Here is a 15,151-nt window from a genome sequence, read left to right on the forward strand (position 1 = left end):
CCCAACTGCTTACTGGGAGAAGCTGTGGGATGCATCTGTCCTGCCTTTGCACAGCTGCTGGAGAGTGATGACAGCAGTGTTTGGCTTTTTTAATTGAAGCGGAATGCAGTGGCGTTTGCACTACTGAATCAGAAGACAGTTGTGAATGCGGCTCATCAAATTCTATCTAAACTGTTGTCAAATATGGGAATCAAGCATATATTCTCACAGGATCTTATCACGGTGGAAAATATGAAATGCTAATATCTGGCATGACACAAGAAAAGCAGCAAGAGTACATCCAGATGTTCCAGCAATCTATTTAGCAGTGTGTTTGAAGCCAAACTTTATGACAACATGGAAATACTTTTATGAGAATAAATGTCAACCACAGACAAAGGGAACAAATGAAATTGCTGTTAAAAGCAAAACTCCCACGGCAACAAATGCTATTGTCTGAAAACACGGCCTACACATACAGTAAAAGATGCTTTCCCATAAAGTGCTCTGAAAGACCTCACTAAAGCTATTTTCAGCCTGTTTAGTAGTAGCCAAGCACTGATATAAATCAAGTAATTGCTAACAGAGTCCCATGATGTTATTTTAGCTTCGAGCTCAAAGAATGCAAAGATTGGCCATTAAAGAGAAATGAAATGATACGATTTAATTGGCTTTTCGCTGACCTAATGCTTTCTTAAGTCAAGAGCGTGTGGTGCTGTTTCATGTTTAAAGATGTGCATTTTACAGCAGTAATTGAGAGGCTTTTATGTCACAAAATGTTTTGAGTCCAAAGCTCGCACTGATGGATTAAGCCAGACTCTGAGCATTACAAAGAGGGGGGCATTTCACAGAGAAGACATGAAAGCATTTCTCGGATCTTCGGCGATAGCTTTAATCTCGAAGCCAAATTTCCCCCAACAACCTGCAGATAAATGGAGCTTATGTGTCAACGTCGCAGTTTTGGCAGATTTGATTGTATTCCAACAAAAAAGAAAACAGGCTACTTGTGTGTGAGAGCGACACTTAAATCAAAATGGCAACAAGAACCAGCTTTCACTGTGCTGTCTTTCCATCATCTTTAGCGTTTAATGTGAGTGGAAATCAAGATTTTGCTCAAGGAAAACATAATCTGGAACCAAAGAGACAAAAAGCGAGAAAAGAAACATTTATTATAGTTCAACATTTGCTTTGAATTAAATCCTGTTACTGTGAGATCTCTTTCTGCGCCTCTTTTCTTTCCCAAGTGGATTTTTTTCTCCTATATCAAGAAATTTAAACACAAGCAGAGTAAATGATAATTCCTATGAGACTGGAGGATGTTTGGGAAAAGCCAAATCCACCAGCTAACCAGAAAACCAACATCACCCTCCATCACTGCCATGCCATGACATCATCCTGCTTCCTCTGTGCTGGTGTCCCTGTGGTCTGGACTCCTAAATCTCTGGCTTAAACACTGAAATTCTCAAACGGGCTTGGCGAATTAATCCAACGACGAGAGACAAGAAAATAATAGTGCTCAGCTTTAGTGAGGTCCTCTTGCCTTTTCTGTCTCTGTGCTATGTGTCAGCATGAATATTCCTCCTCTGAAGAGTGCTGCGATACAACCTGACATTACCAACTTGGAGTGCCCCCAAATTAGATAGAGTTAGTTTGCTTTGGCAGCACTCGCCGCTCCACAAAAACCTGGATACTGCATAAACTCCAGAAATGTCTCTAATGACAGACATATGGTACAGAAATGTACCCCTGAGCTAGAGGTAATCACTGTCATTTAATGTTACAGCAAATGAGTCGACCATTAACACCCAGACCAGTACAGGCCTACACCAGCAGTAAAAGATCAGTTTGGTTAATTTGATTATGGTGCTTAAAATTGTCTAAAATATACCTAGTTTTATTGCCGTCATCCATGACAAACAGTTAAATTAGTGCAACTCACGACATACTTCATACTTATACCTCCAACATTGGGGCTGTAATGTTTTGCACAAAAATACAGATTTTTTTTAAAACCTTTTTTTCTCTGTACACAAACACAGTGGATTTTAAAATAAACAGTCAATATGTGATTGAAGTGCAGACTTTAGGCTTTAATTCAGGGGGTTCAACAAAGAAGGACTGATTAGATTTTGCCTGAAAACATCTAAAAAGCATGCAGCTTCTCTACAGCTGAAACCAAGATTTGCTGGTACGAGAACGACTGAAGGAGGAAGTAGGAAGTAGGAAGGTACGGCTCATTATCCAAAGGATGTCAAACATGGCTGAGACAGTATGATGTTATGGGCATGTACGGCTGCCAGTGGAACCAGGTCCTTAATGTTTTTTGATGATGTGATGGCTGATATAAGCAGCAGGGTGAAATCTGCATGTGAAGCACTGATTCACAGTGCAAATGGATAATAACCCAAAGCACGCTGCAAAAACAACCCAACAGTTTCTCAAGACACAACATTAAAAAAAAGGTACTCTTCAATGGCCAAATCAGTCACCTGATCTAAACCCAACAGAGCATGCTTTTCAAAGAACGAAGAAAAGACAATGCAGAGAGGGCCACAAACAAGCAGCAACTGAAGGTGGCTGCAGTAAAGGTCTGGCAGGGCACCAGACAGCCATTAACTGCCAAGGACTTTCAGCCAAGCAAGCCTTATATTTAAAAATATGATTGTGAAATTCATTTTTAGCCTCTAAAATTTGGGGACTGTGCAAAAATGAGTGCAATTTCTAAGCATTTACTGAAATCCTTTTTTTCTTTTTAAAAAATTGATTGTTAGAGACAGGAAAGGCACAAACATGAAACTGACTTTCTACTAAGACTGATCGATTTAAATATTTGGCAGTGTAGATCATGTATTGAGTGAATGGGTGTGGGTCTAAAGGCATTGTTGCTAAAGATGTGATTTGAGATGGACTTTATTGGTAGGCTCTTTTTTATGTTTTTGACCTTTAATAGGGCTAATATTAATGGGTTAATTGAGAAAAGAGTTTCAGATTAACCAAGTATGAATACAACCATTCAGTTACAGTGCTAGTGGATCTATTACTGCTTGTCATCAATATAAACGCTGATAGTTGCAGAATAGCATTCAATTTACCAGCTACTTATCAATAAAACTAGCTACAGTATGAACTCGCTAGCTAAAAACAAGCAACAATTTAGACCAGGGGTGTCAAACATAAGGCCTCTGGGCCAGAATCGGCCTAGCGAAGATTCCAATCCAGCCCATTGGTTGGTTTTGGAAAATGTGAAAGAAAAGATACATTTGAGACATTAACTGTACTTTTACAAGTTTTACAGCTTTTCCTACTGATAAAGTCCCCCTTGGCCCTTTACAATACACAAAAGTATTTATATAATTCTTAATATAATAAATATATATATATATATAATAAAATAATAGAATGATAGATTTCTTTAATTTTACACATTTTCTTTTTACAGTTTAACCCCAAAAAGTCATGCTGACACATATCTTTCATTTACCGCACATCTTTTCTTTATCATATAGAAATCCTGTGACAGACTGTTAAAATTGCTCTTGCTTGTCTTCTGCTAAGATATTTTATTGTTTAAATGTGTAATTACACTGAAAGAATTTGGAGTTTCACTGATTTGGCCCACCTAAGATGTAAAGTGGGTGTTTTATAAAGTAAAATGCATTAGCAAATATTTAGTTGTTGTTGTGCAAAACAAATAAATACCTATGCTCTTTAACTAAATTTTAAAAATATTTGATGATGTCAACCTGTAGCTGCTAATATGAATTTCTCTTTAACCCCATCCATCATCAAAGAAGCAATACAGAAGCAATCCACAGCCATCAGTTCAAACATAACATACGTGCGTTTGGAAGCAATGTGTAAGCATAGCTGTTCATTAATTTTTACATCATGTTTATAATCAAAAAAACGTTGTTTTGTTTTTTACATCAAGTTGTAAAAAAAATTGTCATAGCTGATGTCTACAAAATATAGTGTTTAATTAATACAAGAATTACTTTGTCTGAGTAGACACCTTTAAGAAGTTAAACCTGCTACCATGCCAAAGTAAAGAAAACCTGGGCATAATTTATCTTATCAGTTACACCTGTTCTTCCCAACATGTCATGATGTGGGAAACCTTGTTAAGGATAAAGACATTCAAATGACAAGTCAGCGTTTCCTTTCATATCAGAAACATAATGAGAGTGGCAGGCGTTTCCCACTTAATCCATTTAAGACCTTTATCATCTTATTAACCTTGAATCAAAAAGGTGTGGCAGAAGCAAAGATAGTAGAGAAAGAGGTTATATTCAATGCACGCAAAGACCAGAGCTGGTCAAATGAGAATAAAACGGTTAATTATAACGTTTAACCTCGCTGTGAGAGTAAATGTATTTGTAAGATAACACTGCACAAAAACTACAGGAGCAACTGTGCATTTTTCTTTTCTGCAAACTAGCAGGTCTGTTGATATTTTTATTCATGTTGTTTCATGTTATGCTGAACAATTTTATTGCTGTATTTTGCATTTAACAGTATTGAGTTCAAACAATTTGTTTCTCGTCAACTTTCCCTGTGAGTCAAATCCAACTTTTTGAGCCATTTGAGCTCCCTTACTTGCTGCATTGGGGATTCAGGAAGCAGCTTCACTATCATAACAAAAGCGTTAAGAAACGCGTTTGTTGACAAATTATGTTACATTTCCTGGTCTTTTATCGTCAGTCAGTCTGTAACGTGAAGTACTTTCAGTATGCAGACGGTCTGTTATCTTGTCAAAGTTTACCGTCTGAACAATGTGCTGTTATTTCGTTTATTTAGACCACTTTGCTAACATCACTGGCAGGCTACAGAGTTAGCCGAAACGGCTAACTTAAATCCTCCAGGAACTTAAGTTGGAGGAACATTTTCCATCAAGTCTGGGCATCCGATGAAACTGAAGCACCTTCCAATAAAAGTGGAGTAGTGTGTGTTCATAGAGGTGGGTAAAATAAGCTACTGTTTCTTTGATATTCTGGTTTGTTTTTTTTTTAACATTAACTTGTGTTATATTTTGATTTCATTCCAGGGAAGTGAAAGTGCTTACTGTAGAAATAAAAAATGTACTATTGCAAGAACTGGACAGTAAGAGGAAAGATTGTTAACCTGCAGGTTGAGATGTGCAAGAGTCCCATAACTGAGAAGTTTTTTCCATGTGTAATATTTTATTTTATTTAGTTAGGAATCAGAAGATAGGTTATGCCTTAGTGTTTGAAAAAGCTAAAAATAAATCTAAAACCTTTGGGACTCCATCCTTTGGAATTCTCAAAACCCAAACAGAAAGCAACCAACGTAATGACAAGTTTGAACACCAAAGCTATCATTCTACACTTCACTGCACTTCACTTTGTTAAGTACACTTTAAGTATCACGTTGGACCCATTTTTTCCTTTAGAACTGCTTTAATTCGTTGTGGCACAGATTCAAGGTGCTGGAAACATTCCTCAGATACTTTGGTACTTACTTTGATGTGATAGCATCGCAGTTGCTGCAGAAGTGTCGGCTGGAAATCTATGTTGCAAATTTCCTGTTTCACCACATCCCAAAGTCACTAGATTGAGATCAGTGAACTCATTGTTTTGTCCATGAAACTAGTTTGAGGTAATTTGTTCTTTTTGACTTGGCACGTTATCTTGCTGGAAGCAGTTATCAGAAGATGAGTACACTGTGATCGTAAAGAGATTGAAATGGTTAGCTACAATACTGGGGTAGGCTGTGCTGTTTAAATCATGGTCTGCTGGTACTAAGTGGTGCAAATTGTGCCAAGACAATATCCCCTACACCATCACCAGCAGCCTGAACTTTTGAGAGAAGGTAAGCTGGATTCATGCTTTCATGTTGTTTACACAGAATTCTGACTCTACATTCTGAATGTCACGGCAAAAATAAAGACTCGTCAGACCAGGAAACTTTTTTTTTCAGTCTTCTATTGTTCGATGTTGGTGATCTCTTGTGAACTGTACCATCAGTTTCCTGTTTTCAACTGAAAGGAGTGTCGCTCTTTATGCCCTTCTTGTTTGAGGTGTTGTCTGTTCACATATGCTCTTCTGCATACCATGGTTGTAACGAGTGTACACCTGAGTTACTGTTGCCTTCCCATCAGCTCAAAGTAGAAGTCACTTTGAGTCACAATCACAGTAGTCTTTTCACCCACAGAACTGCCACTCACTTGATATTTTCTGTTTTTTGGTCCATTTTCTGTAAACCATAGAGCTGTGTGGGAAAGCCCCAGTCCATCATTAGTTTTGGAAATAGTCAGGCCAGCTCATGTGGTACTATGCGGCATTCAAAGTCGATTAAATGACCCGTCTTCCTCAGTTTGAGCATCAGAATGCTGGCAGCAGGTCTCATGTTTATGTAATTGAGTTGCTGCCTTGTGTCTGGCTCATTAGATATCTCTGGTAACAAGCAGTGGAAGAGGTGTACCTAATGAAGTGGCCAATTAAAAGTATTTTCAGCCTAATAGTCCAACAGAAAATACTTAGACTCACTGACGTTTGACTTTGACCTTTGGCTTTTATGACTAGCAAATATATTGTAAAATATATGTTTCCGTGTTTGCTTTAATTTAATTTATTTCCTAATGGGTCTGTTTAATCATGCATTATAAACAGAGGTAAATGTTTTGCTCAAATTTAACAGAAACAACGTCTGTGACTAAAATTACAGCTGTTTAATCACGGAGATTATTATATTCTGTGAGGATGGTGCTTAATTTATCTTCATGTCCGAGGAGTCTGGACCTATCAATCTGCGCTGTATTATATTAAAAGGTTTTTCTTATCCACACTGAGGTATGTGCTTAAGGAGGAAATTATTTCAGGGCACAGTCATTGTGATTAGGCGTGCCTGTACAGCAGCAAGATTTGTGATTAATGATTTTCTTTATTGTGCTAATACAGAACGATGCCACGCTTGCAGTCCGGTGTGTGGAAGCATTTTACCCCAGCCATCAAAGATGGAAGAGAGACCTTCATGTGCAACTACTGCTCAAAGACATACACAAAGAACGCGACTAAGATGCAGATGCATTTAGACAAATGCAAGGAGTACTCTGTGGTTTTGCAGCAGTCGCCCGGCCCAGATGGGAGCTCCTCTGCCTCCATCCCTGTTCCCTCCTTATCGTTCTTGCCATCTGCCACTCCTGGGGGACAGTTTCTCATTGATTCTGTGGATCAGCGCAGCCAGGCGTATGCCGACGAGTGCCTGGCGAGAGCTGTGTACGCCACATCTTCACCCCTCACTCTCACAGACAATATTTACTGGAAACGATTTTTCAGTGTTCTTCGGCCGGCTTATTGTCCGCCCCCTAGAGAGGCTCTTTCCTCACATCTGTTGGACTGTGAGTTTGACAGAGTACAAAGCCAGGTTCATGAGAGCATAGGGAAAGCAGACTGCGTCGCCATCATCAGCAGTGGCTGGTCTAACGTGAAAGAAACTGGGACTATTATCTATGCTGTTGCTACTCCCGTACCGCTGTTTTACAAATGCACAATGACAAAGGAGCAGACACGCACAAGCACATTTATTGCTGACGAACTTAAAGGCGTCATAAATGAAGTCGGTTCACGAAAGGTTTTCGCTGTCGTCACTGACGATGCCCCGGAAATGATGGCAGCGTGGGCTCAAGTGGAGGAAGCTTTCCCGCACATATCAGCTATTGGCTGCACAGCGTCCGGTGTCGAGCGTCTCTTTGACGACATAGTGGCGCAGCCGTCTATGAAGTCACTGTGCAGGAGAGCTGAGCAGTTGGTGAGGTGTGTTCAAGAGCGGCAAATGTTAAGTGACACTTTTAGGTGCTCGCAGACTACAAAAATAAGAGACCACACTTCTAAAGGGACAGCACTGGAACTGCCCTCTGGCACAAACTGGACTAGTGTGGTTAACATGTTCAGCAGCCTCCTCGAGAGTCAGAACTCTCTACGAGAGATGGCAGTCTCTCCCACACTGGATATTGAAGTGACTGTCGGGGCTACTTTGCAGGATGCCGAGTTTTGGAAAGGGCTGAGCAGCAGTCGGAACTTACTGTACTTGATTGGGAATTATATTGATTTCTTGAAAAGAGAAGATGCCGCGCTCTCTGGTGTTGTCGACATGTTCAGTCAGCTAAGATACGTCATCGGGACTTCTCTGTCAGCATCTGTGCTGCACAGCGGCGAGCAGAAAGCTGTCATGGCATCATTAGACAGGTGTCAGGAGTTCTGCGTGAAACCTATCCACGCAGCAGCGTACATGCTCGATCCAAAGCACGTCGGACAGCAGACGCTCACCGGGGAGCAGATAAACAGCGCTTACTATGCGATATCCAACCTGTCGCACCATTTGAATCTCGACGAGGGTAAAGTGCTCGGCAGCTTTGCCAGGTTCTCGGCCAAGCAGGGACTGTGGAAGGGGGCTGGAATATGGAGCTCGTGTCAGCACGTGTCCGCATCCACATGGTGGAAAGGCCTGTGCTCTTCTGAGCCGCTCTCTGCCGTAGCCTTCGCTATACTCCAGATCCCACCGACAACAGGTGCGTGCGAGCGCCTGTGGCAGCACCTCTGTAGTATGAAGATGAAAGGCTTTGTCTCAGCGGAGAGGGTGCAGAAACTTGTCGCAGTGCAGGCAAATCTCAATCTTTTAGAGCCAAGCGACTTCGACTATGCTCCACTGGAGAGTGACGAAGAGAAAAAGGCTTCATTTCAATCAGAGTCTCACCAGTAAGAAAAATGCCTTACAGTGTAATAAAATACAACTATTAGACTAGATGTACATTTCCTTTCAGTGTAAAGGATTCGAACTACTCCGCAAAACTAAGTAAACTGCACCATGCTCATGTTTCTTTATTCAATCCAAGGCTTTTAGAGAAAACACCTTCATAAGGAGACACTGAATCAGATGCCTTCATGTGTTTTAATAATCTACAGTGAATTCAAGTTTTTTTGTATTACATAATCACAGTATGTATCAACCTTTTAATCACAACTTAAAATATTAACACAACAACAAGGTCATATTTCTTACAGCAACTAAACGATGTAAATAAAACCACTGTATTTATTGAAGATAACACTTTTGTCTCTTTTGCGTTTATACCTGCAACTTCACCTTCACACACATTAAAAAGTGTTTCTGCACAAATGTTCTTCAGAAATACACCACAATAATTTTAACAAGTTAGATCTAATCTTTATAGTGAAGTTGCCAGGTTACCAGCAATTATTTTAACATCTTTTTTTTCCCAGTGGAATGAGCGTAGAAGTAATACGCTGTAGAGATGTTGGTAGTTATGTTTTCTTACTTTGAGGTTTCCACTCTTTGCCCTAAGCCAAGTGGCCGTTGGTCTTACATTTAATAGAGTGCTAAATTTGTGAGTTTAAAAGGTTTAGCACCTTAAACCGAACGTTATACAATGAAATAAAATTAAGTTTTGCATTGGTTTTTAAATTAAACGCATCATAAAATAAGCTCTGATGTATCTATGCAATGAGGCACTTACTGTTTCCTCACTCCATTTCTCCCACACCCTACACGGGTCTTTACCTCATCTCTGTCACCACCTCCGCTGTCTTGTGCCAGCGGTTTTGCACCGGGGGGGCCTTGGGACTCCGAGGGCTGATCTGGGCCTTATAAACACTAGCATTATTAATCTTTATAGAAATGAGCCGGCTCGTCTCTAGAGGTGTCTCTGCTTCAGTGGCAGCAGATCTGAGGCAATGCTCTCCACTGGCACACTCAGTAATTCCACCGCTGCCTCTTCCTTGAACTTCATACATTTCTTCTTGCTGCCTGTTGTCTGTTCTTCACGGTGGATCTTGTAGGCTGTAATAATTAGAGAGACTGTTTATATCAGGTTACAGAAGAACAGGGCCGCATTCAAGATGTGTGCTGTTTATGCCAGATGGTGCGTTGGTTGGTTTTTAAAGTTGCCCTTTTAGTGATTTAGTCATTCAAGCTGAGTGCATGCAATTACTAATATGGTAATTTTTTTCTTTTTGGTCATGGTTTTATTTGTTACAGGCCAACATGATCAGTGGCTTTTTGTGTTGTCGGCTCACGAAGCGCTACTGTTACTTTCTAACTTTCTGCCTGGAGGTAAAATTCAAATATGACACATAATTCAAAACAGTAAAATGTTGTAACTCTGTACACAGAATATTGTTTTACTATAGTACTGTACAACAGACTTTAGCCATCCATAATTTCGTTAGATTTTCCAAGGAAAATAGATCAAGCTTTCTTGTAATTTAAAAAAAAAAAAATTTGAATTATTAAATTTTGTTCAGGAGTCGTTCTCCAGGCATCTTGAAGGACATTCAAAGCTTTTCTTTAAATGTCTGCGTTTTGTTCTGTTCTCTGTCGAGATGATCTCACACTGCTTCAATACTGTTGAGGTCTGAGCTCTGAGGAGGCCCATGAATACCAAATACTGTTCTATTGTGTGTTTTTCTGTCCAGGTATGCTCTTAGTCCATTGGCACTGTATTTGGGATCATTGTCATACTAAAAAAAGAAGCTGTTCTCAATCAGATGATTTCCAGATGAATCAAAATCTCACGCTGCTTTTCTGCGTTCATAATTCCATCAATTTTAACAAGATCTCCAACACCACTGCCTAAAATTCAGCCACAAACCATGACAGAGCTTCCACTGTGTTTTACAGATGGCTGCAGACACACTGCTGGAGCTTTCCCCCTAATCTTGTCACTACACTGACAACAGTTTTGAACTGTTTGAAATCTGGATTGATAGCTTTATAAGGCCTGTTCTTCTTCTTCTTCTTCCAGTTTCTCCAAATTATTTTAAAGACGTATAGCATGTCATAACAAGGAGTGTGTAAGGTTTTTGGCTAATGGCTTTTTGGGAATTACCTTGTTGGTATAAAAATTTTTATTTGGTGCCTTCAAACTGAGTTACCTTTGACATTTTTCATCTTTTAAATAAAGAAACTGGAACAAATTGTGTTTTTGACACAGAGTCCAAGTTAAAAGGACGTAAACATCCGATTTAAATTCACTCGTGTGAGCAAAAGGCAGCTAATGCCCAAGAATATCTAGCTCTTTGTAAGCAAAATATAAAGAAATAAGGGTTGGGCCTGACCCCTTGTTTCTTATTATATTTTGAAATGAAAAGAGAGATGATTAATCTGATGAAAGAAACATGAATAAAACGAATGTATAATGGGATCCAAATGCCCACTTAATTACCTTTAATAGCCACTTTAGGTCACCTCTTTCTCTCTAATATATAACCTATACACCTTTCATATATATCACTTTACCTGTTTTCAGCTTCGTGTGACATCTACAATGCCCTATAATTAAATGACTCCGTTGCTGCCTAGAAACATCATTTATCCCTCTTCAGTGTTTTTGGTGTGTAGCGCCATGAATCTGCCATCTGGCTAGATCATAACACAATAGTCCTGCGACAAGGCTTTAACCACTGTAGATAAACACGCGTTTAAACACACACTGATGTAGTTATATCACTATGCAAACAAGAGGAAATTGTTGAATTTCAGCTCAGCTTAACTGGCACGGTCCACTAGTGAAGAAACACAAGCTCTCAGCAGCAGTTGGAGAAGGTGGCCTGGAAACAACAATGAAAAGCATTCTGCTTTTCTTGGGAATTTGTGATTGGGGAGGGGGCATACTGATTAAGCTGTCTGAATTCCCCCATTAAACCCTCCACAGTACATTAGCCACCAAATCTCTGGACAATATGACAACAGATTAACATGTCTCTCTTAATTTAACTGTGGACATGATGAACTGCACCGCGCAATTTGTTTGCAGTTCTGGGTTGTAAAGCACTGTGCGGGGAAACTTATGAAGTGTGGTCTGATAATTAAAGCCAGACGAGATTGTGTGTAATTTTGTAATCTAATCTGTTTGATAAAGTATGACTGCTTTAACAGCTGGTGCCAATCCAAGTATAACTCTCTCATCAAGGACTGATACTATTATCTTAGCCTGGAACAATGGCTGGCTTTAATAGGGACTGTGTGTGAGACAAAGAGAGCAAGCAAGGAACCAGTGGTGTGCTTACATTGCAAACAAAAGCAAGTTTGTCCAGAAGGAGAAGGTTATAGTTTTGTAGGAGTATCACTAGCTCAAGGAACCAAATTTAAAACCCTGAGGGGAAAGGTACAGTATGGGATTTCATCAAGGAGTCTTTCAGTTGTAACTCCCCGTCTCTGCTGCTGTAGCCTGTTCACTATCTTAGTATCTCTGTAGTCATACATAAAAAGTCAGTATCTCGAAATACAAAATGAAAAGGCACAATGAAAACTGCATGTGGAGTCCTCAGAGTAAAAGGCAGACCTTTTTCTGGAAAGAGATTGCCTATAAGATTTTAAAGTAAACACCGCACTGGAAGCAGGGAGAAACATGTGCCCAGGCTCAGTGTGTTTGTGTAAGTCCACTGCTTTCGGATGCCACATCCATGCATGCAGACAAAATAAGGTTTGCTGGTTTTCTTAACACAGACTCAAGATTATAGAGAAGATACCAGAAGATGGGTGATTACACAAGAAGAACTGGACAGGGATGTAGAAGGGCACTGACCAGGCAGCGGGATCTGTATCTGCTCCTTTGTGCAACGAGGAACACAATGTTACTGACCCACTGCAAAACCAGTTGTGCTAGTTGATGTTTCAGCCTCCATAATGTTTGCCCCACCCTGTTTAGTAGCCAGTAGTGGACTCTAGTGTACGCCAGTGGAGTTGCACAGTGCCTACCTGTGAGCACACGCCCCACTTAAGTAGATCCAGACAATTTATATATACAGACTTTTGAATTATGCACTAATATCAAGCATTTGTGGACACAGTGAAGAACGATGTTTGCTGAGATGGTTCTGAATCAAGGGTGGGTAATTAATTTCCCCAAGGAGCCCAAAGAAAACAGATGTTCAGTTTTGGTTTTCAGCCATACCTGTACCATGTACCAGCACATAGATACAGATTCTCTGCAATTTAATGCAGAGAAACATTATTCTTAAATCATTAAACTTTTTGAGATGCCTTCTCCACTTTTCTACCTAAAGACTCTCTAAGATGTTCTTTTTTATGTGCAATCATGTAACTAGAGTGCCTAATTGTTTCATTGGTACTGTGTTTTGAATAAATTTGTGTTTAACTGAATTGCAAGACATTGTGTTTATTGTGCATTTGCATTTCATACAACATCCCAAACTTTTTTGGACAGTTTCGACGTTTGTTTCGGTGGAAATCTTAAACACAGTCAGGCTACATTTCTTCCTCCCTTTTATCCTTGTCACTGAGTCTAAAGTGGCCGAGCAACTGCGTCAGAAGGCTAAACCTTTATTTAGAGATGACCATTGTGTCAGACTGTTAGGGTATGCAACCATTGCTAACGTCCAACCTACTGTAATAACAAGCCAGCAACAGTTTGCGGTTAGAGGCACCCATCATTTTCTCATTCCTCACCCTGGCCAACACCAACCCACTCATCAACCCACTCCCCTCTAACCTCTCCATCTGAAAAACAAAAACAACAGATGGGCTCTGCCAAGGAGACTCCTACCCATTACCACAGTAAGGAGCCAGAGGGGTGGTGGGAGTGCTAAGCTGCTTGCTTTGCAGATATGTAAAGGAACCTGGTGGCACGGAGAGACTAGGCTGTTCTCCCTCGCATGCCTTGTTCTTGCTGCTCTCAGCACCTCATAATGCTTTTATAATTACATTTCAACACAGCTGAATTATGATTGGGTGATCCTAGCATTTTTTTTTCCTGGCTATCACCCACTTCACTTGACGGTAGGTCATGCTGGTCTCTGAAATTAGAGGCCTGCATAAGCTGCAAATTACATATAGAAACACATTTTAAAAACCTAATGATAACCTGCACACTTGTGTAACATCTGAAGATGGAGCTACAAATAATTATCAGCTCAATCTCCAGCTCTAAGCTTTAAAAAGCTTCCTAATGGTTTATAGCTCATTGTTTACCTGCTGTTATGCAACTTTACCATTTAGCTTCACGCTGCATGCTGTTTTTGGTCACAGCAGAAAGCTTTTTTTCAGCAAAAAAGCCAAAGCACCCACAGTACACTACCTGCTCAGCAAAAGCTAGGTACAGCATAAACTACTATTCAAAATCCTTGTTATTGTGGCCATATTTGAAGTGTTTGTGGTAAAACCAGCAACCATCATGAGAATGTGTTACATAGTGACGGAGACAGGTCACTGAGGAAAACACTGGACTCCAGTGGAGCATCTCAGGCAGTTCAGGAAAAAGGTTTTTATTTGAGAGACTGACTGTGGGATGGATTTGGGCTTGAAATCTTTGCAGACCTTTTGAATACACCGTGGGATGGGCACTTTAGGTAAACGGATAAACTATATCACTGAATCAAAAGTGAAATTGTTAGTCTGCAGAAAATGATGCTTACATCTAAGTTCACTAAGGAAGATCTATTCTTTACAGCACTTCTGCTTCCTCATGCTGTCAAATTCAGCTCTGACATCATTACTGTAGTCCAATGATTTCCTTACATCATATCTGTGAGCCAATCAGCCTCTGTTCTGTGTGCTTTGAGTGCTCCTCTGCCATTCTGACTTTCAGATTGGCGTTCATGCCATCCACCTTCTTCCTATCACCGCCTCACCCTGGTCATATCCACCAACACCAGCTGATTGTTGATTTCCCAGAACAGATCTTGTGAAAACTGTATACTTTGCTTATTTTGGTATGAAATTGGGAGACCAGGACAAGCTATGGGCATGTCATTAAGTTATCCCAGTATGTTTTGAAAACCTCTCTGAGCAAAGACTAGAGGAAAGAGAAAGACCTTAGGTTTTGGTGATCCAGTGGTGTAGAGGGAACCACAGAATCACTTTGATGACAGATACTTCTGTTTAGTGAATATTTCTGGATACAGTTGTCAAACTAAATCAGTTAGCCAGTCAGTTAGTCTAACATTCGGATGAAAGACACACTACCCATTTTTACTGGCTTATTCGATAAGAGAGAAGAGTTGCACTACATTCTAGAGATGGGAACTGTGGAGAACCAGCTTCTATTAGCTTATCTGTCCCCCGGTTATTCACTCAGCCAGACTTAAATGACTTGGCACAAGATGTTGATTTGTCAAAGGAAGCAACTGAATTGATTGGGTCTAGGCTCAGTGGGAAAAACCTGCTGGCTCCAGGA

At 40.1% G+C, this 15,151-nt stretch overlaps 1 protein-coding gene across 1 annotated transcript; it reads left to right on the forward strand.

Annotated features, from left to right (window-relative positions):
• Window positions 1–4,590: 4,590 nt before the first annotated feature.
• On the forward strand, window positions 4,591–9,039 carry LOC146548929 (uncharacterized). The gene is made up of 2 exons (XM_085262960.1): window positions 4,591–4,936; window positions 6,897–9,039. The coding sequence occupies exon 2, from the start codon at window positions 6,901–6,903 to the stop codon at window positions 8,695–8,697; it is 1,797 nt and encodes a 598-aa protein (XP_085119086.1). The 5' UTR covers window positions 4,591–4,936; window positions 6,897–6,900; the 3' UTR covers window positions 8,698–9,039.
• The last annotated feature ends 6,112 nt before the right edge of the window (window positions 9,040–15,151 follow it).

Source organism: Mchenga conophoros, linkage group LG22, assembly GCF_057382185.1.
Source record: "Mchenga conophoros isolate Kocher_MC1m ecotype Shallow Benthic linkage group LG22, M_conophoros_male_GT1.1, whole genome shotgun sequence".
Taxonomy (NCBI): Eukaryota; Metazoa; Chordata; class Actinopteri; order Cichliformes; family Cichlidae; genus Mchenga; species Mchenga conophoros.